The sequence below is a fragment of the Sabethes cyaneus genome, chromosome 1, assembly GCF_943734655.1.
Source record: "Sabethes cyaneus chromosome 1, idSabCyanKW18_F2, whole genome shotgun sequence".
Classification (NCBI taxonomy): Eukaryota; Metazoa; Arthropoda; class Insecta; order Diptera; family Culicidae; genus Sabethes; species Sabethes cyaneus.
This window is the reverse complement of record NC_071353.1, coordinates 167,566,929-167,592,246: the sequence shown is the minus strand read 5'-3', so window position 1 is coordinate 167,592,246 and position 25,318 is coordinate 167,566,929. Positions and strand designations below refer to the sequence as shown.

Genomic DNA, 25,318 nt, shown 5'->3' with positions numbered 1-25,318 from the left:
GGGCTGGGTTTGCGATCACGATAACGACTGCGGTGACGGGTCGGATGAGGGTAAGAACTGCAACAGCCAGTACAAGACGTGTTCGACGCAGGAGTTTACCTGCCAGAACTTCAAGTGCATTCGGAATCAGTATCGGTGCGACGGGGAGGACGATTGCGGTGATCACTCGGACGAGGTTGGTTGTACGAAGGAGAACAATACCTGTCCGGATGGTAAGTTTACTTGCCAGAATGGGCAGTGTATCGATTATCAGCTGGTGTGCAACAAGGTGCCCGACTGTTCGGATGAATCGGACGAACCGCTGCACTGCAATGTAGACGAGTGCGCCAAGGTGGAGATACATCGGTGTGGGCACAAGTGCGTGGATACGCTGACCGGATACTACTGTGATTGTAATCAAGGATACAAGTGAGTACAATTTGGATAATTTGGATGTAATAACTTACCATGTAGAATTGCAGCTGAAAAAGTTGACTGACAAAATGATATAACTCTTTGAAGAAATTCCACAAAAAAATAACGTCAGACACACATTTACGGTATTCAGCATTTTTGTTCGTATGTATGTCCCCCTTAATGTAAAACTGTCAAAAGTTAGTTATTGCTCGCTATTATGAAAATTAAAAAAATAACTTTTTTCTGTTACGAAGTATAGACAAAACTTCTTCGGCAAAGTTGTAAATAATGTAAAAACAAGCAACTTTGCTGAAAAAATAAAATTTCTATCTTTATCAAGTGCTGAACTATAGGGCATATTCTGTGAAACTTCTTTAAAAATTAGTTTTTCATTCTTAGCTTTTGTAAGTTGCATTTTACACGAACCCATTGTTCTAGGAAATTATCAAAGCACTCAAAATACACGTTTTTGCAGAATACAGCAAATCTCTTGGACTTTTACTTTCTAAGTTATCATATATTCAAGCTTTAAATTTTCATAGCTTCACGAGCCTATGGGGTAAAATGGGGCAAGTGGATTTATGAAATCAGTGCTTCATCTTTAAGCCTAAGACAAGTACTATAAACTTGGGTGGGTTCCGCTTGTCCCCAACTACTCAAATGAGAGTACGGCAAGCATACGTTTTATGTGTTTCGCGCTCACTCAAGGCTCGATACACGTCTGTTCTTTTATGTTAGTAGATAGACAGATGATTTCTTCGGCAAAGTTATAAAAAATATAAAGGCAAACATCTTTGTTAAAGAAATGAAATTTCTATCTCTATCGAGTGCAGAGTTATAGGGCATTTTCCTTCGAAATTCTTTAAAAATTAGTTTTTCATACTTAGCTCATGTTGGTTGCATTTTACAAGAATATATCGTTCTAGGCGATTATTGAAAGACTCAAAATACACGTTTTTGCAGCAGATTGCAAATCTCTAGGACCTTTCCTTACAAAGTAATCGCTTTTGGTTCGTGACGTTAAGGAAAAATAAAGCTTAAATAAGTGATAACTTTTTAGGGAAAGGTCCTAGAGATTTGAAGCCATCTGCAAAAACATGTGTTTTGAGTCCTTCAATAATCGCCTAGAACCATATATTCTTGTAAAATGCAACCAACATACGCTAAGTATGAAAAACTTATCTTTAAAGAGCTTCCAAAGAAAATGCTCTATAGCTCTGCACTCGATAGAGATAAAAATGTCATTTCTTTAGCAAAGTTGTTTGCTTTTATATTTTCTATAACTTTGCCTAAGAAACCATGTGTCTATCTACTTACAAAAAAAATGGACGTGCATCGAGGAGCCTTTAGCGAACGCGAAACACATAAAACGTATGCTTGCCGTACTCTCGTTTGAGTAGTTGGGGACAAGCGGAACCCATACAAGTTTATAGTACTTGTCTTAAGCTTTAAGATGATGCGCTGATTTGATAAATCCGCTTGCCCCTAATTTACCCCATGGGCTCGTGAAGCTGTGGAAACTTAAAGCTTTAACATGCAATAACTTAGCAAGTAAAGGTTCAACAGATTTGCGGTCTTCTGCAAAAACGTGTATTTTGAGTGCCTCGATAATTTCCTAAAACATTGTATTCTTATATAATGCAACTAAGAAAAGCTAAGTATGAAAAAAGCAATTTTTAAAGAAGTTTTGAAGAATATGCCCTATAGTTCAGCACTCGATAAAGATAGAAATTTGATTTCTTCCGCAAAGTTGCTTGTTTTTATATTGTTTACAACTTTGCTAAAGAAGCTATGTCTTTACTTCTTAACACAAAAAAGTTATTTTTTTATTTTCATTATAGTAAGCGATGACTAACTTTTGACAATTTTACATTAAGGGGGATATTCATAAGAACAAAAGTGCTGAAAACCATAAACGATAAAATGAAAACAAAACACATTAGGAAAAAAGTTCCACTTTTCGCCCTTTTGGACTACTATGCAATGGACGAGAGACAAGGCACGACGGGTGAGGAACACATTGGTTGACGGACGATGGACGATGGCCGTGGAACGGTGGACAGGGGTGATGGACGATGGTCGGGGGATAATGGGCAAGGGATATTGGACGAGTAACTATGAACAACGAACGATGGTTTAGGGACGATGGACTAATGAGGAGGGACTGATGATCGATGGACCTTTTTCCTCTTCTCCAGCCCCGTTTCCCACTTTTTATAGTGCCGGTTTCTGAGTTTTGCTTACTTTTCTTCCTTTTCATTCCATTTTTCCTCTTTTTTGTCTCGTTTTTTCTTTCCGGTGTGTTTAATTTCATTGCACCGGTTTTTTTTTCGTTTTCTTTTCCAGTTTTTCTTCTTTTCACTCTTTTATTGTGATTTTCCGTTTTTCGTACACTTGCCTCTCTTCCTTCACGGGCCCTATTCATTTCATACAGTCACCACACAGTCATTCAGGTGATGGGAGTCACAATCGGAAATTGCAAATTGGGTTCTTACCTAAAAAATTTAAGTGAAGTGAAGGTGAAAAAAGAGCCGTTTGTTTCTTTTTCATTTTTATTCGTTTAGATGCTTCGTTTACCCGTTTTCCCCATTTTCTCTATCAGTTTTCTTTTGTCGCTCTCGCTATTCTTCTTCTCCTTTTTGGTTTCTCTTATTTTTGTTCTGTTTTACCTTTCTTATCTCGTTGCACCTTTTTTCTTACACGTTATCTCCCTTTTTCTGTCCAGTCTTCGTTTCCCTCCTTTTGTTCTTCCCTTATTCTGCCTGCCGTTCCCTCTTATTTTTCGCCCCTTTCAGTCCTAATTTCTGTTTTTCTCTTTCTGTTCAATTTTCTCGTTTATTATATTTGTCTGTTTCCCTTTCCCTCTTATTATGTCCTTCTTATATCCTTCTTTTCTTTCGTGTTCTGTTTTTCGTTCTACACCGTTTTTCTTGCGTTTTCTTTTTTGATTTGTCTCTTTTTCTGTTTTCAGTTTTCCTAATTTACGAAATATTTTCGTATTTTCTCATTTTTTGTTTCATTTTTTGTCCAGCTTGTCCTCATTTTTTTCTCGTTTTTCTTATTGTCTTTGACATTTCCTTTCTTTTCTCTGATTTTTCTTTTTTCTCTTCTATCTAGTGTTTTCTTTCGTTATTTTGTTCATGCCATGTTTTTCTTCTTTTTGTTTCTAGCGTATTTCCACTTTTTCTATCGCGCTTGTCCAATATTTGTCAAGTACTCGTTTCCGTATTTTTTTTTCCAAGTTACAGAACATAATTTTCCGATTTTTCTTCGGATTTTTCATTCTCACTTTACTTAAAATTGGAAACAAATCTAAATTAGTTTTTAATCATTCTTGAAACTGGATTTGAAATTGGACTTTAAAATGGAATTGAATTTGCACTTGAATTTAGACTTGGAAATGGACTTGGGCTTAAATTAAATTATTTAGACTTAGACTTCAAATCAGACTTTAAATTTGACTCAAAATTGGGATTAAATTGGACTTGAGATTGGACTACTCGAACTGCATGTTCAATTCCAATTGCAATTGTAGTCCAATTGTACGTTGGACTTAGAATTGAACTTTTTTCCTTTGTGGGGGTATTGCACCACTGCGACCACTTCTTTGATCTATTGTGGTGGGCATTAGATATTAAATTAGACTTTAATTTAAGTACGGACACGAAATTAGACATAAAGCTTAAAACTTAAAATTAGGGTTGACATGTCTCGTCTTACACTCTAGCACGTTTTATTTCTTGTCTGCTCCTTTTCCAGTTCCGTTTTTCCTTCCTTTTTTGCACTCACTTTCTTTTTTTGCTTACATTTTCTTTCCTCGTTTCTCTTCGTTTCCTGTCCCATTTTTTCTTATTTACAGTTTTGTTTTTCCTTTTATTTTCACTCTTTTATTGTAATATTCTCTCCCGTTTTCTGTCTTTTTTCTTTCATTTTTTCGTTTCCAGTTTGTGGGCACTTAGACTCAGTTTGCACTCACCTCACTTTACTCCCTGACCCTAACAGTCAGTTCTAACCTTTTTCTATGGTTCATTTTTCCTGTTTTTCTTTTCTTTTTCTGTTGCATTTTTCTATTCCGTTCTCATTTTGATCCCTTCTTGTTCCATGATATCCCGTTTGACCCCGACTTTTTGCCGTTTTCCTCGTTTCCTCTATCGGGTTTCTTTTTTTCTCTCTCGCTATGCTTACTTTCGTGTTTGGTTTCTTTTGTTTTCTCTATATTTTTTCTTGTTTTACCACCTTTTCTGGCATGCTTTATCTCTCTCTGTCCAGTCTTTCCTCTATTTATCACGTTTTCCCTCCTTTTATCGCTCGTGCTTCCCTTTTTCTGCCCGTAGGCTCCGTTTTCTCTTCTTTTCCTGTCCCCTTTCCTGTTCGCCCTTTTCAAATCAGTTCTGATTTTTTGTTTTTCTCTTTTCTGTTTCGTTATTGTCTTTTTGCTTCCGTTTTCTCTCAGGCCTTTTCTTTTTCAGTCTGGGCTTTTGTCCGTCTTTTTTTCTTCTTTTTCGGTTCTAAGTTATCCTGCTCACGTATTTTCTCCTATTCTTTTCGTTTTTCAATATCTTTTTCAGTTTTTGTCTACTTTTATATCCTCATCTTCTCTCTCGTTTTCTTTGTTTTCTTTGTTTTTTTTCTTTTATCTTCTGTTCTTCCTCTTTTTCTGTTAAGTTCGTCTCCCTTTTTTCTTCCGTTTTCTTTTTTTCTATTTCTCTTCTTGCTCATTGATATCCCGTTTAACCCTCACTTTTTCCTGTTTTCCTCGTTTCCTTTAACGGTTTCTCTCTCGCTACTCTTAATTTCGCTTTTGGTTTCTCTTGTTCTCTTTTTTTGTCGCGTTTGTCCTATATTTTTTCCCCGTTTCCCACTTTTTCTGACATGTTTTTTTCTTTTCTACCCAATCTTTTCTCTGTTTGTCTAATTTTCCCTCTTTTTATCGCTTGTAGTTCCCTTTTTTCTACCCGTTGTTTCCTCTTTCTTTTTTTTCCTGTCTTGTTTTTCCTGATTTTAATTTTTTCGTTTTTTCTGTACCGTTTTTGTCTTTTTGCTTCCGTTTTCCCTCATTTTCCGACCCGTTTTTCTTCTTTTCCAGTCTCGGCTTTTGTTTTCATCTGTTCCGCTCTTCCTCTTATTATGTTCTGTGTTTTGTTTTATTTCCTTTTGTTCCATTCTCAATTTTCCTGCTTACGTAATTTCTTCTATTCATTTCTCCATTTCTACACCATGTTTTCTCCTTTTTTGTTCAGTTTTTTCTCATTTTCTGTCCAGTTTGTCCTAGTTTTCTTTCTTTTCTTTCTCGCTTTATCTGTCAAATCTCCTGTTTTTTGCCTAGTTTTCCGTTTTTTTAAGCCCGTTTACTTTTATTCCCTTTTTCATCTCTTATTTCGTGTCGTTTTCCTTACCACACTGGTAAGTTTTGAAATCTGCTTTTGAAATTGGACTTGAAACTGGATCTTAAATTCTTTCGCAATAAATTTACTTTTTTATGTTTAAAATTTGAATTAACGTCATCTCGTTTTACGTCCAAAATTTGAACTACTGTCCTCTTTTTTGGCGTCCAAAATTCGAATTAGCATCCTCTTTTTTACGATCGATTTTTTGCCGTTCCCCCAACGGTGATTTAGTAGGTTTGAGTGTACTGAAGTTCAAAGAAAAGGTCAGGCACGTGTCCCAGTATGTTTCAGTCTGCTGGCACGTCAGTGGCCTCATGCAATTGCCTGCAGTCCGGCGTCGTTGTTGATTAGTCGATAAAATCCCTGGAACAGTTAATTCCAGAACCCACCAAGTTCTTAAAAGTTAGGCTTGGATCACTAACCACGTCATCTCCATCTGAAAGCTGGTTTAATTTTTCCATGGAACTTCACCATTAATCATAGAATATTGGACGGTAAATGAGGGACGATGGTGAGTGGACGGGGAACGAGCGACGATAGACGAGGGATGATGAGCAAGGGACGATGGTCGAGAGACGGTGGTCGAGGGATGATGAATGAAGGATGCTGGTCGAAGGGTGCCCAGACCTGTTGGATGAGAAACGATGGAGGTGGAATGATAATCTATGGATGGTGAACGAACAAGAAAGGATGAGACACGACGGACAAGGGATGTGGGATCGTTGAGGGATGATGATCGATGAACGATGGACGAGAGAAGATAGTCAAGGGACGGTTAACGGCGGACAATGGACCAGAGATGATGATCAAGAGACAATAGTTGAGATACGATAAACGACGGAAGATGGTCGAGAGATGGTGATCGATAGACGGTGGTCGAGGGATAACGAATGATGGTCGAGGGACAATAGACGATGGTCGGTGGACGTTGAACGAGAGACGATCAACGAGAGATGACGCGAGATGACGGATGGTAGTCGAAGAACGATGGACGAGGGAAGATGGTCGAATGACGGTGGTCTAGGGGCGAAGGCCGATGGACGAGGGAAGATGGTTACTTGAGAGACGGTGGTCGTGGAATGATGACTAAAGGAGGATGGACGATGCTCGATGGATGATAGCCAATGGAAAATGGTCGAAGGATGGTGATCGAAAGAGAGGGACGATGCGCGTAGAAGAAGGGATGATGGACGAGGAACCATGCCCGTTGGATGAGGGACGATGGTCTATGATTTATTGATGGTAACCGAAAGACGATGGACAAGGGATGTGGGACGATGATCGAGGCATGATCATTGATGAACGCAGGCCCAGCACTATGGGCCAGAAATTAAAATTTCGGGACAAAAATATTTGCGGTTAAACAGCATGTCTCAGCTCAATGTGGTCTTCGGCAACTTTTTGAATAAAAAATTGATGCATATTTTGAAGGGGTCGTCCAATCTTTAAGCGTTGCTTAAGCAACAATTTAAGTAATAACTTTTTGAGTAAACTTTCTTTCACCTTTTTGGTTTCAAAACATTGAAGACAAACCAATTTCAAGTAATTTTTCTGAAGTAATGAAACTTCTACCTTTTACCCATTTTCAGCAATAGACCTTTGTTTATAAATGACCCCTCAAATCACATTTCTTCTTGTAACATGTTTATTTCAACAGACAGCTCTATGTGATGTTCTAGAAAATATTTTGCACATAAAAGAGGAATATTTTTGCTGGAGACTGTTTTGCTTTATTTGCATTAACTAATAAGATATAGCCGATTTTAGGTTAAAAACCGTCTGATGAAAAATCCGAATATCTGCCATCTGCAAGTATCTGCAATTAGTTTGCATACCAATTTTTTGGGAATTATTAAAGCTATCTGCCCAAATGTGTATTTCAGAGAATACCTGGGAATATGGCAGCGCGGATTTTTTTTCATTCTATAACTATCTATAACTTAATAAATATGCTTCCTAGCGTCAAACAGCCTTCACAGAAAATATGTATTTCAACATACTCAATAACTTTGTAGAACATTTGAAAGAAATAAAACAATCGTGTGCAAAGTTATTGAGTGTAATTGATTTTTAAGTGCTCTTTTTTAACACATTTTCATTATATTTCGTAACCGGTAAGAGATAGATAGTTACTTTATTCAGCAAAGTTGCTTATTTTAGTATTTTCTGCAACTTTTGAAGAAAAAAACTTTTTTTTTAAATTATTTAAGAAAAGAAAAGTTTGTATCACCCTAATAGTGCAGGAAGATGCACTATATTTTATTATTTTACTTCTCCGAAGACACCACCCTTGAAAAAATACACATTTTTCATCAGACGGTTTTAGCCTAAAATCAGTTATATCTTATTAATTAATGCAGAAAAAATAAAACAGTCTTCAGCAAAAATATTTCTCTTTTATGTGCAAAATGTTGTCTAGAACATCACATTGAGCTGTCTGTTGAAATAAACATGTTACAAGAAGAAATGTGATTTGAGAGGTCGTTTATAAACAAAGGTCTATTGCTGAAAATGGGTAAAAGGTAGAAGTTTGGTATCTTCAGAAAAAATACTTGAAATTGGTTTATCTTTAATATTTTGAAACCAAAAAGGTGAAAAAAAATTTACACAAAAAATTATTACTTTAATTGTTGTTAAAGTAACACGTAAATATTGGACGACCCCTTCCAAAGATGCATCATTTTTTGCATTCAAAAAGTTGCCGAAGACCACATTGTGCTGAGACACGCCGTTAACCGCAAATATATTTGTTACGAAATTTTAATTTCTGGCCCATAGTGCCGAGGAAAGATGATCGAGGGATGGTTGTCGAAGGACGATGGTCGAAGGACGATGGACGAGGGACAATGGACAAGAGACGATGATCAGAAGTCGACAGTCGAAGAATGATGGAAGCAATACGATAGACAAGGAACGATGGGCAAAAGACGGTAGACGATGGATGTGTGATGGATGTGGTCAAGTCGAGAGACCATTCTGTATTTGTCCTCTGATTGTTCGAATTCACCCCTCAATTCAATAAATTACTTTTAAAAACAGTCATTAAAACTAAAGCATATAATCCGTGAATTAAGCTAATCCAATTTACTTCCTTCCCCCCCCGTTTCAGACTTCTGGAGGACGGCAAAGCGTGCGCCGACATAGACGAGTGCATCGAGACGCCCGGCGTTTGCTCGCAGCACTGCTCCAACACACCAGGTGGATTCTACTGCAAGTGTGACGAACGGTACTACGAGCGGCAGAACGATGAGCACACCTGCAAGCGCAAGGACTCAACGGAACCGTGGTTGATCTTCAGCAATAAGTACTACGTGCGGAACATGTCGGTCGACGGTCGGCAGTACAATCTGATCCATCAGGATCTGATGAACGTGGTGGCGATCGATTTCGACTACCAGGAGCAGGAGATGTACTTCTGCGACGTGACGGCTAAGACGATCTTCAAGTCGAAATTCGGTTCGGTGCGGAATGATGAGAAGATCGAGAAGATTCCGGTGGTGAAGCATGATTCGCATGGGTTGGAGGGTATTGCTATCGATTGGGTTGGACGGAAGTTGTACTGGTTGGATAGGCATTCGAAGAATTTGGATGTTGCCGAGCTGGATGGAACGAAACGAAAGACGCTGAAGAGTGGCGTTGTTGATCCGCGGGCTATTGTTGTTCATCCTGGAATCGGGTATCTGTACTTTACCTCGTGGCATTTGCAGTCTTACATCGCTAAGATGGGTATGGATGGTTCCAATTTCACTCGAATTTTAACGTGGGAGGATGATATAGCTTGGCCAAACGCGTTGACGATCGACTACTTCACCGATCGCATCTACTGGGCGGACGCCCATTTGGACTACATAGCGTTCGCTGATTTGGAGGGTCGTCACAGGCATGTTGTCCTTTCAGGAAATAAGGTCCCGCACATCTTTGCTTTGTCGATCTTCGATGATATGCTGTATTGGACGGATTGGAATTTGAAGGCGATCATTCGGGCGAACAAATTTACCGGTCAAAACTTCACCGTGATCCGGAATACAACCCATCGGCCGTACGATGTTCACATTAGCCATCCGCTGCGCCAGTTGCCGTACTCCAACCCGTGTGGAAGCACCAACGGAGGATGTACGCATCTTTGTCTGCTAGCGCCTCCGCTGGAGTCAACCTATCTGAACGTGGAAGGTTACATTGAGGAGGGAGCCCCAAGCTATAAGTGTGCCTGTCCGAATCAGTTCTACCTGGCGAGGGATATGAAGACGTGCATTGCGAACTGTACGACTGGACAGCATCGCTGCGGAGGAATGGATGAGAAGTGTATTCCGTGGTTCTGGAAGTGCGACGGCGAACCGGATTGTAAGGATAAATCGGACGAACCGGAGTCGTGTCCGGCACGGCACTGCCGTGCGGGAACGTTCCAATGTGGTAATGGAAATTGTACGCCATCGACGACGATCTGTGATGGAACGGATGACTGTGGTGATGGAAGCGACGAACAGAACTGCGATCTGCCTTGTCCGGTGTCGGATTTCAAGTGTCGCTCGAGTGGACGTTGTATTCTGGATAGCTGGAAGTGTGATGGAGACGCAGATTGTAAGGATGGTAGCGACGAAGATCCGGAGATATGTCGTAAGTTCATCTAAAATTGAGATTTCCTCGAAATGTTCTAAACTTTAGGGTTTTTCGATTGTTAGATAAACGCGCCTGCGATCCGGAAACGGAATTCAGCTGCAAAAACGGACGCTGCATTCCGAAGCTGTGGATGTGTGACTTCGACAACGATTGCGGCGATGATTCGGACGAACCGGCGTACATGTGCCGTCAGAGAAACTGCACCACCGGTTGGTCCCGTTGTCCGGGCCAGTCCAACTACCGCTGCATTCCGAAGTGGTTGTTCTGCGACGGTAAGGACGATTGTCGGGATAACAGCGACGAACTGCCGGAGAACTGTCCGAAGTGTAACACGGAGACGGACTTTAAGTGCAACAACAACCGTTGCATTCCAAAGTAAGTTGAGGAACCACAGAAAAAAACTAGATCAAGTTGGTTTAACCGTTTTTAACCATTTCACAGACAATGGATGTGCGACTTTGCGGACGATTGTGGCGACGGAAGTGACGAATCGGAGGCGCAGTGTAAGGGTAAGTTCCGCGAGTGTTCGGAGTCGGAGTTCCGGTGCGGCAATGGGAAGTGCATTTCGTCGCGGTGGCGCTGTGATCACGAGGACGACTGTGGGGACAATAGCGATGAGTACAACTGTGAAGGATTCCAGTGTAAGAACGGAACGTTCCAGTGCACGTCCGGGCACTGTATTGCTTCGTACTTCCGGTGCGACGGTGATCGTGATTGTCGGGATATGTCTGATGAAATTGGCTGCCCACCGAGGTATCCGGGTGGACGCTTCTGTCCGGAATCGCGCTTCCAGTGCACCAACAATCTGTGTGTTTCACCGTCGGATCTGTGCGATGGAACGGATGATTGCGGGGATAATTCCGATGAAGCAGCTTCGGTGTGTACCAACTTTACCTGCGATACGTTGCGTAGGTTCCAGTGTGCGAACCATCGGTGTGTGGCACGCTATCAGACTTGCGATGGCGTCGATAACTGTGGGGATGGTTCGGATGAAAACAATATGACACTGTGTGCGGCGAGAGTTAAGCCGTGCGATCTTTACACCCAGTATCAGTGTGCGAACAAGAAGTGTATCGATCGGACACAGATCTGCGATTATGCGGACGATTGTGGCGATAATTCGGATGAGCTGGGCTGTCATCACACGAGTACGTGCTCGGCTATGACTAAGGGTGGTTGCGAACATCACTGTATGAATTTGACCGACGGAGGATACATTTGTGCGTGCTATCCAGGGTTTATCATTGATGCGGAGAACAAAAAGCACTGTTTGGACATTGATGAATGTGCCACGGGAACGCACAAATGTTCTCAGATGTGCACAAACATGAACGGAACCTATGCATGCTCGTGCCGAGATGGATTCCGCCTGGTGGATGCCGTTTCTGGTGACTGCAAAGCACTGAAGGATGAAGTTTTGGTGGTATTCAGTAGTGGTCCAGAAATACGAGCCTATGACTTAAAGATCAACGACCAGTTCGATGTAATTGGTGGGGAGAAACGCATCGAAGCACTGGATTATAACCCAGAAACGCAGATGATCTTCTGGGCCGACAGCTATGACAAGACCATCAAACGAAGCTACATGGTAAATGCCGTCAACGGAGAAGCCAAGATCGGTTTCGCACAGGACTTGAACATGAAGGGTAACTCAAAACCGACTGCGTTAGCAGTCGATTGGGTGGCAGACAATCTGTACTGGGCGGAAACGGATCGTACAGGATCGAAACCACGAGGAAGAATCATGGTTGCCAAAACCGATGGACGTTACCGAAGGGCACTGGCCAACGCTGGTTTGGAGGTTCCCACTTCGATCGCTGTAGACCCTCAGCTGGGTCGAATGTTCTGGGCCGATGCCGGCTCGGCACCGAAGATCGAAGTTTCCTGGATGGATGGTTCCAAGCGGCGTCCGCTGATCACGGAAGCCATCCGTCATCCGGCTGGGTTGACGATCGACTACTCGCAGGATCATATGGTTTACTGGGTCGATACCAAGCTGAACACGATCGAGGTTATGAAACCGGACGGGTCGATGCGTAAGGCGATCCTGAAGGGCGAGATGCTGAAGCATCCGGTTTCGCTGGATGTTTTCGAATCGTACCTGTACTGGATCACGCGGGACACCGGTGAGCTGTTGCGGCAGGACAAATTCGGCCGGGGAGTGCAATTTGCGGTGCAGAGGAGCCTTGCTAATCCGTCCAGCTTAAAGAGTGAGTAAATTTTTTGGAATTCTTTTTATTTTGGTTGAGGCATAATTAGGAGGTGTAAGTATCTTATTCTAGGGGCTCTCTTTTAAACTGTGGGTTTATTACATTTGTCCTCATTATTAGTCATTATCATGCATGGTCCGCCGTAGCTGTTTTCGAAAGACTGTATCCTACGCAGCCTCAAAATCGAATGGAAATTTGATGCATGGACAGGTTGTATTTGTGATTCTTTGAAAAATCTACCAGATTGAGAAGATTTGCTCCTTTTACGGAGCCCACCGTCTTTCGTGATATTTTCCTGCGGTTTATAGAACATAGCCCTTGCGCGATCGATTAATCTTCCCGTTAAATCGCTGTCTAACCTCCCGCTCATTTTATTAATTATTGGGTAGAGAATTTAGGTTTAATCAAGAGTCTGGATAGCATTTAAGAGGTATTCAATAAATTTATGTGACGACGATTCGCTACCGATTCTATGTACTATGGTTCTCCAGTATTTACTCTAGTATCAACTCTATTTGTTTCGTTGGAAAACCATGTTAAAGCATTACCATAGCTCATTTCACTTGACTGAATCGTACGCCGCTTTGAAATCCTCCTTTATCTAGCAAAATAGCCGGGGTTGATTATTGTGCTGTATCAAGAGCTTGTCTACATTATACTCCACCGGTCCTAGACGCACTTCTTACTTCTATCAGCACAGAGCCGGGGTGACTTTTGCCGCATCAAGAATTTCTGTCTACTGTAATCGGCCTGAGCGACTCGTCACCAATTCGTTGAACATCTCGACACACGCAAGTCGGCCATCTTAGCATATATTTAGTTTTCGGTGCATTAATTTGTAACCCAACCCTCCTAGTCCAATTCTCGCTTCAGGCTAGCTTTGATCAGCAGCGTCAATTTGTCCGAAAAACTGTTCTCGTGCATTATCTGCCATTGCTGTTCGTGCTCGACTGTGTCCTGAAATCCACGAAAATATGATGCGTGGCCACGTTGTGCTCCCGACATTTCTGAATTCCCCCATAAAACCCGCCTGATACTGTTCTACGAATTGTCTTGCTATCTACTAGAGACTAGGTCGACTATCTACTAGATACTAGATAGAGCATTTTGTAGGCGGTGCGGATCGCCCTTTTTGTAGATTGGACAAACCAAACCTTCCATCCACTTCTCCGGTAGTTTCTTCTCCTTCCAAAGCCTATAAATTATCCGGTGAAGGGCCGTCGCTTGCGGTTCTTGGCCATTTTTGTAGAGTTCTGCCGGAAGTCGGTCCTTTCCAGTGGCGCTATTATTCTACATCTGACCGATTTCTCTCCGGCGCTCTTCGAGATCAGGAGTCGGCGCACTGTTATCGTTCGTAGGTTGAAAGTGTGCGTCCCATAAACCCGGAATAGTTGTTCTAGCTCTTTACGACCTGTGTCCTCCCTCTGCGGCGTTTTCCTCGTCAGGATCGTGATCAACTCACGATCCGGCGCGTGTAGTTCTCTGCAACTTGCGAATTAGTTGTCTAATTGCCGAATGTTTAACCCAATAAGGCGTATTTGTCGCGACCGTCGATAGTTTTGAGCGCACATGTACTGCTACTACGTAAGGAGCCATGTTGATATCGGCACCCCGTAGGGAGCATATCGGTGCAGGCTATGGTGCCCGATCATCGGTCTATACATTGCTTCCCTTCCGATTTGAGGTGTTCAAATCCCCTTTGACGATCTTGATGTCTCTTGGTGAGCAGCCGTCTTACGTGGCCTCGAGCTTTGCCTTGCCACCACGGATCGTCCACACCTTAATGCCTTTGCGATAGATCTCCTGCAGTGCCGCGATGCCGAACTTTCGGGGTTCTAACTGGTCCTGCAACGTCCTGTCGCCATCCACGTAATTTAGCGATCTGCAATTCCAGGTACCAAGCAGTCCATGCCCTTATTTCGTTGCCATTGTCCACACCAAATGGTCCGAAAATGAGAACAGACACGCAAGACTGACAAGGCTATTCCTTCTTTTGGGGGAGTTTTGTCGCCGTAACTTGATTATCTATTTATATAAGAGGCTTGTCTGTACCGAAAACCAGGTCTCTGACAGGACGTCATAAAAGGCTTATCGGTAACTAACGCTTTCATAGCAATGGGCTGTAGTCTCAGTCACCTCACCGGTCGACTGCTGGACTGCTCGATTGCTCAACTGGTTGACTAGACTGCTCGATTGGACAGGTCGATTAGACAGTTCAATTTATTCACTCGACTAGGTTGCTTAACTGTACTGCTCGACTGAACTGTTCGATTCGACTGCTCGACTCAACAGCTTGATTGGACAGATCGACTTGACTGCTTGACTGAACAGCTCGATTTAACTGCTCGAGTGGACTACTCGATTCGACTGCTTGACACATTTGCTTGACTTACTACTCGACCCGATTGCTCAACTTAACTGCACGATTGAACTGCTCGACTGAACTGTTCGATTCGACTGCTCGACTGGACTGCTTGACTGGACAGCATGATCCATCTGCTCGACTCAACTGTTCGATTCGACGCTCGTCTCAACTGCTCGATTCAACTGCTTAATTCCACTGCTCGACTGGACTACTCGACTCAACTGCTCAATCCGATTGCTCGATTCAACTGCTCGACTAGACTACTCGATTTGATAGCTCGACTGACTGACAACTTGATTCAACAGCTCGACTCAACAGCTTGACTTAACTGTTCGAATCGACAGCTCGACTTAACTGCTCGATTCGACTGCTTGACTGGCCTACTCGACTGACCTGCTCGACTCATCTGTTTGACTTAACTGCTCGACTGAACCGTTTGACCTGACTGCTCGACTAGACTGCTTGACTAAACTGTTCGATTCGAGTACTCGACTCAACTGCTCGACTTGACTATTCGATTCTACTGCTCGACTCAACTGCTTGTCTTCTGTTTGATTCGACAGCTCGACTTAACTGCTCGATTCAACTGCTCGCTTCAAGTACTTGACTTAACTGCTCGACTGGACTACTCGACTCGACTGCTCGATTCGACTACTCGATTCGACTACTCGACTCAGCTGCTCAACTGGACTGCTCGACTCGACTGCTCGACTCAACTGCTTAAATAAACTGTTCGACTGAACTACTCGACTCAACTGCTCGACTTAACTGCACGACTCAACTGTTCGACTCAACTGTTTGACTGTTTGACCGCTTAACCCGACTGTTTGACTAAACCATTCGATTCGACTGCTCGATTTAACTGCCAGATTTGACTGCTCGAATTGACCACTCGATTAAACTGCTCGACTGGGCTGCTTGCTGAACAGCTTGATTTAACTGCTTGACTTGACTGTTCGACACGACTGCTCGACCCAACTGCTTGATTCAACTGCTCGACTCGAATTGCTTGTCGCGATATCATATGGTCGGTGTTAAATCAAACCGGACCAAGTCGCAAAATTTTAAAAAATGAGCAATGATAGCAAACGACCAAGCATTTTCAAAGCAATATTTTACTCTAATCAGACTACATAAATGTTGCAAACAGTCAGAGTTAGAAGATGATGCATGAAAACTTTGAATGCGTTTTCTCGAAGTCAAAATTTGGCCACTCGGTTCTGTTTGACTTAACACCGACCATATGAATCGGTTTGCGGCAGACAATAGACGGTTCAGAGCCCCTCACACAAAAGAGCCATATTGCCCGCCTATAGAATCAGCAAAGTGGAGTTTTTATTCAGTTAAATAAAATCCAATACGACCATAAAAACTATTTGTTTCAGTTTCCGGCTATGACTCTTTTATGTACAACATCTGAGAGCTATATTATACAATATAAGAACTCAAAGAACTAATACAAAGATTAAACATCTTCGCAAACACTGGCCAATGGAATGTATCCGTAGTTTTTTGAATTCTGAACCACGGGGCTAATCACTTCAAATATATTAAATATATTAAAAATATTTTATACATATTAAATATTTTTACTCGGGTGCTAAATATATTATTAAATATTAAACGAAAGTTTCCACGTCCTTCAAAGCAATCTTGATGCTGTCTAATCCCATAACAGTATGTGACAAGAGTTGTTATGATGAGGTGAACATATTTAAAATGCTAAAAATATTTGTCACATATTGAATATTTATACAGGAAGTGATTTACCCCGTGTTCTGAACAGACATTTATATTTTCCGGATCGTAAGATTCGGGCTCAACATAGTCGAGCATTGTCCACGTTTCGTGCCCGTAGCGGACTACCGGTCTTATTAGCGTTTAGTGCATGGTGCATTTGGTACGGGGGTGAAGCTTACAAAACCTTAAGGTCTTGTGGAGTCCGTAATACAAATTCATCCACCTCCTCAAACTCATCTCCGTCGACTACAACACTATTGCCTATGCGAGCTCGATCGCGCGCGGTTTCTCCTGCTAACTGGTACTTGGTTTTAGACGTGCTACCACGTCGTCAGCGAAACAGATAAGTTAGCTAGATTTATTGAAGATCGTGCCGTGCATGTTAAAATCCGCACATTTCATAACACCTAGCGCGATGTTGAACAGGAGACAGGGAATACCAATGCCTTGTCGAAGTCCCCTCCGTGTTTCAAACGGGTTCAATAACGCACCCGCAATCCTCACACTGCACTGTACACCATCCATCGTGGCCTTAATCAGTCTTGTTAGCTTCCCGGGAAAGCCGGCTTCGTTCATAATTTTCCATAGCTCTTCACGGTTGATAGTATCGTACGCGGCTTTGGAATCTATGAATTGGTGATGCGTAGGGACTTGGTATTCGCGACACTTTTGGAGGATCTATCGTAGCACAAATATTTGGTCTGTTGTGGATCGCTCGTTTACAAAACCGGATTGATAACTTCCCACGAATCTACTTGAAAGCGGCGATAGACGACGAAAGATCATCTGAGAATTCCAACTTGTCGCGCGTCTAGTATATTAGGCAGATTACTCCCTCCTTTCGTTTCTCCGGTAGATGTTCTGTTTCCCAGATCCTGACTATCAGCCGGTGCAGACAGGTAGCTAACCTATCCGGGCCCGTCTTGATAAGCTCCGCTGCGATGCCATCTTTGCAGCTGCCTTGTTGTTCCTGAACTGCTGGATGGCTTCGATCACTTCACTTATTGTGGGGGTCAGCACATCACCATCACCCGCGGTACTAAAGTTGTCATTTTCGCTGCTGTCTTGATATTCCGTCTCTGCTCCACCTTTCAATCACCCTAAGTTCATCCGACAAGATCCGGCTCGCGACAAAAAGCCTTTGCGGGATACGTTCAGTATCTTGTAGAATTTACGCGTTTCCTAAGAACAATACAGCTGTCCTCGCATTCCATTTCTTCCAGGCGACGTTTGTCCCGGTTTGTCCCGGGCTTCATTTAGCTCTCCCTCACCTGGCAGCGCAACCTCAAGGCAAGTTCAGTCGTTCCAGATTGTACCGTGGCGGGCGACGGTGCCGAATGTTGGTAACAACGGAAAGTCTTTGGCTCAGTTTAACCATCAAAGATAATGACCAGAATCGATGTTTGCGCCACGCTAGGTTCTAAAGCCGATGATGTCCGAGCCGAGAAGTGCCTTCCATCAAATAAAACGTGGTCGATTTGCGAGTCCGTGTGTTGTGGTGATCTCCAGGTGTACCGGAAGTAGTTACTTGGTAGTATGGCCATACTTTTGAAAGTGGCGAAGTCAATGAGCCGATGACCGTTTCGTTTGTAAGCGGGTGTGCTTTTAACTTTCCAATAGCCGGTCTGAATTCTTCCGCCGGGCCAACTTGAGCGTTGAGGTCTCCGATGACGATTTTACCTTCATGTCTTCGACAGTTGTCGTATTCATGCTCAAGATGCGCGTAGAAAGCGTCCTTATCGTCCTCGTCGCTTCCTAGGTGTGGACTATGGGCGTTGATATGGTAATGCTAATGTCACGATAAAACCTGTACCCAGCTCGTAGACCTTTTCCAGCATACCTCCTGCAGCGCTACAATGTCGAACTTGCAGGCAACTCAATAAGTCGGAAAGGTTGCGGACACTTCTAGTTACGTGTTCCAAGCTTCCCATCCTTTTTCGTTGCCTTGGTCTATGCCGATCGTTCCGGTCCCTATTTACATTATTTGCTGACTGTACTAGTTGGTTTTACGGACACGAGGACAATGATTCTCTCTTCTCTGTCAGCATACGACCTTAGTTTCCACCGGGGTTGGTTACCCGATCTCCGCTAATGTTGGTCATATCCCGGCTGGTACCACAAGGAGGTAGAGTTAGGATGCATCGTTGTCTTTCCTTGCAGTTCTCTGTCTTACGATTGAAACGATGGCATCGCTCGCTAAATAAAATCTTCTGAATAAACGATTGTGCTTGTGAGTACAATATGTATAATAATTATACCTTTTCTGGTAGCTCCTTAGTGCTAACTCGAGTTGTTGGTTTCCTTCCCAAGCAACAATGTGAGTTTTATTGTACTCTTATGGCGGTTTTCATGACCAACTTTATTCTTAAATGCCAGCATAAGAGTGTAATAAAACCCAAAATGTTACTTGGGTTTTGTCATCCCTAAATTGTGCTAAGACGCTCAAAAACAAACTTTTGTTATATTATATATTGTTTATGTGCTTCCACAACAGCACAATGTTGCTTTAGATTAAACCAAATGAATTTTGCTTCTTTTGTTATTTGCTTATTGCTAGGAAATTTAATTTTGTTTACAGTTTTACATGAGCAATTGGGAATTGTTCTCGCTATATCTCGAGAACGGGACGGAACACCTCGTGGTTTTGAGTGATTCTTATGTAAAAAAGTCTGAGGAACACGATGGTGTTGAAATTTTTGAGATCAAATTGTACTCATTGAGTACAAATTTATTGTGGTTGATTATTTTGTTGGCTGCACCAGTCTCCTATAAACTTCCCATAAGTGTGGCGTAACAATACAAAATGGCGCACCAATCAAAATTGATCTTATCGCGGTTACTTGTCAAACCGCAATAAATCTGTTAGTTTTATAGAGCTACTAAAACGGTAACACCCTGACCAAACAGTTCTTTTGCTGCTATTATGAAGAATACCAAAGTTCAACGCCAAAATCATTTTCTTATGTGAAGCCATATTGCCATATTGTAGTATTTTGTTTTAGCTCGCAAACAACAGTTCATCAAAGCAAAGTGTTTTGCAGAAAGAAAGTTATTATCAATCGGTTTTCCTGTTATTGGAAACACCCAAAAGGGTTTTGCTAGAAATTGAGATTGATTGGTTTTCGAAAATTGCTAAAGTTCAGTGGCGCGCTGATTTTATTGACCAATGATATCAAAATGCACGATGAAATTAAATGCGCACATGCTGCACCAACGAAATTGCTTAAAATTTAATAAATATTCTATGGGATATTTTATTCTGGTCGCTATGACCCAAATCGTTCAAAATGATCTGTCGGTAAAACTAAAACTTTTCTGCTCACGGATAAATTTTCAAGTTGACAAGGCTAGCGAACTTATTTAGCGTTTGCCAGAAAAGCGAAAAGCGAAAAGCTTTTTTAAATTATGGCGATGGCTGTCAAGCAGCGAAAGCTTAATCGGTTTTATTGCTGCTTTCAGCAGAGCGTGATACGACTACTTGAGCTTATAACCTGATTCTTATAGCGGATATGAAAACATTCTGAGGAGTGGGCCACTTGATCAGAAAGCAGTTTTATAGCGGTCATCAGAAAGTTCTGGTGAAGCTCAAAGTTTTTTTAGCGGTTTCATGAAATTGGTAATGAAAACCATTATACGAACGTAATAAAACTTGGAATTGTTACTTGAGTTTCACACGGATGCCAATGAATCAGATCCCTTGCCAAGTCATGAACTTTTATCAGGAACCCATCCCCAAAACCAATCTAAAATCTGCTACAAACCCTACCGCGTTTGGCTGAAATCGGCCTTCTCTGATGCGTTTTCATCATCGAGTCAGACACATGTATCGCGTTTCGTCCAATGTTGCGAATCGAGTGAGAAGTCAACCATGCCTTTACACACGCGAAAGAGTATAAGAAACAGCATTCAACGCTTACGCCCCACACGCAGGCATAAAAAAAACAACCACCGGTACTGCGTGCAGACATTCTACTACCCACACACTCGCGCATGCACATACTCACATCGCCTTTCTGCTAAGTTTACTCGCGAGTTAAATAACTCCTGAGGAATCAGCTGCCCGTGAGGCGTAGTGGCGCACTGGGATAAAAATTTTGCATTACTTTTTTTTCTTCTTCATCTTCGCCCTCGATTCTACCGGTTTCGTCACCACCCGGCCGCGTAGCCCGCGAGACCGGATTCTAGCCTTTGTTTATTGTTTGAGTTGTTGGGCTCCCCACTTGCTCGGTAACACTTGTAGCCATTCCGAGGCGGATTGGCCGTTTAATACAGCGGTTATTATTCAGTATTTTCGCCAAAGCATGCTGAGATGTGATGCTGAGATCAGCCTTGACTTTCCGAAACCCTCAACCGCTTGTTGGTGGTGCCTTGTCGTCATGCACGTCCATTCTCCGAAATCCGGCGGGCGCGTACCGCCTGCTCCCAGACCTTAGTAACTAATTCCACTAAAGTATACAAATACCTTCCATCCAAACTCCGATGCATCGAAAAAGTTCAAAAGTGTCACTGAAATTGTAAGAAAAATCCTGAGAATTCGCACTACGCGAAATACGTAACCTTTCGCCTTGACGGAAAAAACTCTCAAAGCCTTAATGCTCGATTCACTCGACTCGATAACTGAATTCTGTTTGATTGAATGTCAACAATTTGACATTCATGATTTGAACATGATTTGATTCGTGATTTGAACAAAAATAATCAAAAATATTTGCACAATTTTATCTTTCGATGCAAGTCAAATTCAACAACTGTGGAAGTGACAGTCTTGCATGCGATCTTGTATGAAATTCACAAGCAAGCTATCCCACTGAATCGGTTATTGAGGTTATTGATGACGGCTGGTTTCGAAAACCACCACAGCTTGCTGTTGGCGCTGTTGTCTATGGCAAATCCATTATATCACTAGCGCCAACGGTAAGCTGTGGTAATTTCTAGGTTTAAATTTCATTTTATTTTAAAAAATGAACTGAATTAATTAATAATTATTTTTTTCTGTATTCTTGTTTTCATTGTGCAGTTTATCACGAGCTTCGCTACAACACCTCGCTAAACAACCCATGCTTCAAGAACCCTTGCTCGCACCTGTGTCTGCTGGTTCCCGGTGGAAGACGCTGCTCGTGTCCGGACAATACGGTTCAACAGGTGTCCCACCGCAGCACCGCGGAAGTCATTTGTGATGCACGTGAGTAACCCCCCATGCAAACACTAAACCTAAGTTTTTCGAGTCTAAACGTTTCTTTTGATGTTGTTCAAAACAGCCGCTGAACGACCCCGACCCGCGCCGAGGGTGTGCCCCTGCCAGAACGGTGGCCTCTGCAAGGAGGACGACACCGGTAACGATCTGATCTGTTCCTGTCTGCCGGAGTTCAGCGGACCCCACTGCGAGCTGTACAGCGAGTGGATGCTGGGCTCCAGCCCGGGCAGCGCGACCGCCATCTACATCCCGATACTGGTAGCGATCCTGATCGCCGGCACCGTCGGAGCGTACTTCATCATCAAGAAGAGGCCATTGTGAGTTGGCGTAAAATGCTTGCCTTTTTTTAGAAGACTAATTTATGCTTTTTTCGCAGTGGCAAACCAAGCCTAACGTCGTCGCAAAGTGTCTCCTTCCGGCCGGGCACCAATGTGGAGTTCAACTCACCCGAGTTCCCATCGGGACGACCGCCAACCGGTGTGCTACCGGCGGGCGGCGGAGTAGCTCCGCTGGATGGGTACAGCTTGGACACGCTGAACAATAAAACTACCGATTTTAGTAATCCGATGTACGATGCGGTCCAGTCGGGTACGACTGATCCCAGCATAGGCAATGGATCCGGTAGGTTTTGAACTAGGTTGCGAGTCATTTTTCATTATTTTTTCGATTAATTTCACAGGCATCTACGAGGTTCCATCGGATGTCACTGCAAAGGGCGCCAAGCTGGCGCCCACCAGTGGTCCGTTCACGGAACCGGTGTCGGCCATCCTGGCGCCCAGCAGCATAACGCATCGTACCTCACCGCAGCTGCATCTGAGGCCGAAGGAGCTCAGTCCGTCGTCTCACGACACCGGCAAGGACACTCAGCTGCTGGTGGAGGAGGAAGAGGATAAGTCCGAGTGCTAAACGCAAACGGGCGGACGAAACACAAACCAAGCATACACACAGACAGAGACAGACAACCCCCGTAATAACGGGGGGGAGCTGAATGAATGAACCAACCGTACACGACACACATGTGAGCCTGTGGTTTTTTTATGAACTACAAAACACAGGAAGAGAGAGTAATATTTAATTGTCATTTCGATTGTTAATTTGGAGCCAAGCTCAAACGATGGGCGCCAAACGTCGACGGGCCCAAAAGCAAGCAAACAATTCCACTAAAACATTCCCGTTTGAGTTGAGAGTTTTCTTCTATATATTTATGTATACACAGAACAAGAAAATGTGGTACGGAAAACAAACGGATAAGCAAGCAAGCAACACATTAGTAAGGGGTAAGTTGTAAATGAAAGTTTTCAAAAAAAAAAAGCGTTTGTACATAGACTCTAACTGTAGTATCGTTAATTTTTTTAAAAGAATACTATTTATAAACGGAAAACAGCAAGAAGTGAGCATAGAAATTTCAAGCAGAGAACATACACGCACACACACACCTAGATGAAATGAAACTACCTACTTTTAATGGAACTATTTTTAAAGGAAAAGAAAGTTAAACACAACACCATGGCGGTCCAAGATATCAAAATTTTAAAACTTGTTATTGCAGTACATAATTGCTTTTATTCGGTAAATTGTGTAATATTTGATGGCTGACTGTGCAATCGAGCGAGAGAGAGAAAGCGAGAAACGTGACATGATATTGTTTGAATATATTGTTAATTACCTAAAAAAAGTGCGAACTCCGCTCCACGTAAAAAGGCGATAAGTAAGGGTAGAGATAGAGTTCGGAGAACAAATGTGAAACACGTATATTTATCTTGAAAGGTGATATTTTCATATGAATATAAAAAAACAAGAAGATAAAACTATCCTAACTGTTAACAGCAATCTGCTCACAATACCATAAAACATAAACGCAAACGCCTGCAATCTGTGCTGCTTTTACCTATCAGAGCAATACCAGTCTAGTAGAGAAGGTAGAACCTGCCCGAACCCGAGCAGTTAATCCGTCCAAAAACGAAGCGAACATTCCAGAGTATCGGTGGTGTAATCCCTGTGTCCCATCCCTCTCCCATAAGTAAAAAACCAAACGAAAAAAGACAAGAAACATATCATACTCAATTGTAGTTGTAGTATTGAGCCACAAAACACCAATCGGAGAAGAAGAAAAAACCTAACGAAAAAAAAACGAGTATTACTCACTTGTTCAGTATCAACTAATTGACTGGCAGCTAAAGAGAGTATTATTTTAGACAAAAAAAATGTTTTGAGCTAAGTTCTGAGGGCGTGTTGCAACTGAAAAAGTGATTTCCTAATTTAGCTAAGCAAACAACAAAAAACAACAACAACAAAAACCCCCAGCAACCTTATAGCAATCGTAGTAAGCTGGGAGCTAGAGTGTGACCGAAAAAAATGACAGATCAGATCTTTCGTTTGTTTGTTCGTTTGTTGGTTTATTAATGTGAAAATAACAGTAAACTAGTAAGGCAAAAGCAAATCAATAACGCGGAAACGGAAATCTATAGTCGGAAAGGTGAGTACACGTAGGAAGCAGTAGTGGAACAAACAATTTACAATATTAAATATACGAAACATACACACAAGCAAGCCCCTGCCTGGGCCCGTGTGGTCCCGGCGGCGGCGGTGCGCTTAGAAACAGTCGCAGGCAAAGTAAACACGGCCGGAAAGACAGAGCGAGAGAGAGAGAGAGAGCAGAGATAATTATTTTAAAGAACTGTTTTAAATAAAACTATTTTAAATTACAAAAGAAACCGCGCGTGGTGAATGAAGCCTTTCGGCACTTGCTGAAGTTTCTAAAACGAACCTAAAGCTCTCTAAAGGTTAACCTTTGGATATTTAAATTTGGATTATTCTCCAAGGCCAACAGAAGTGTCGCTGCAACCTGCAACCGACAATTCCCATTTTTTCTGGTACAACAAAAAACCTGTCGCAAATTGCTGCAAGACAGGTTTTAGGGCATGAGCTATCCATTTTCAGCGGGAATCCAAAAGAGTGGCCTAAGACGCTCCAAAAACTTCAGTTCACTCTTTTTCTGCTCCATTTCTTTCTTTTTTTCAGTTCCGTTTTTCCACTTTTTCAGTTCAGTTTCAACTCTTTTTCAGTTTAATTTCTCTTTTTCTGTTCCAACTTTACAGTTCCGTTTTTCCTCTTTCCATTTTCATTTTTCCTCTTTTTCTGTTCCGTTTTTCCTCTTTTTCTGTCAACCTTTTTGCTTTTCCGTGTTATTCCCTTTGTCTACCATTTCTACCATTTATTCATTTTTCCTCTATTTTTTCTGTCTTTTCTTCTCTTTTTCTGTTCTCGTTTCTTCATTTTCCTGCTTCCGTATTTTCTCTTTTTCTTTTGACGTATGACTACGTATTAAGGCAAGGTTTGGGATAGGATGTCATTTCAGAAAATCGCAAAATGCGAGCGTCCGGAAAATATGAAAGATTTTGAACGCCAA

General features: G+C 42.3%; 1 protein-coding gene across 2 annotated transcripts in view; it reads left to right on the top strand.

Moving 5' to 3' along the window:
• LOC128739110 (low-density lipoprotein receptor-related protein 2) overlaps nt 1–24,614 on the top strand; it is a 174,872-nt gene extending 150,258 nt beyond the window's left edge. For both annotated transcript variants that reach the window (XM_053834528.1, XM_053834529.1), the window contains exons 9-16: nt 2–408; nt 8,893–10,397; nt 10,463–10,775; nt 10,842–12,610; nt 21,733–21,897; nt 21,974–22,226; nt 22,286–22,530; nt 22,589–24,614. In XM_053834528.1, coding sequence (XP_053690503.1) covers nt 2–408; nt 8,893–10,397; nt 10,463–10,775; nt 10,842–12,610; nt 21,733–21,897; nt 21,974–22,226; nt 22,286–22,530; nt 22,589–22,815 — 4,884 coding nt within the window. In that variant the 3' untranslated portion in view covers nt 22,816–24,614. The remainder of the gene's footprint in view (nt 1; nt 409–8,892; nt 10,398–10,462; nt 10,776–10,841; nt 12,611–21,732; nt 21,898–21,973; nt 22,227–22,285; nt 22,531–22,588) is intronic.
• Nucleotides 24,615–25,318: the final 704 nt, after the last annotated feature.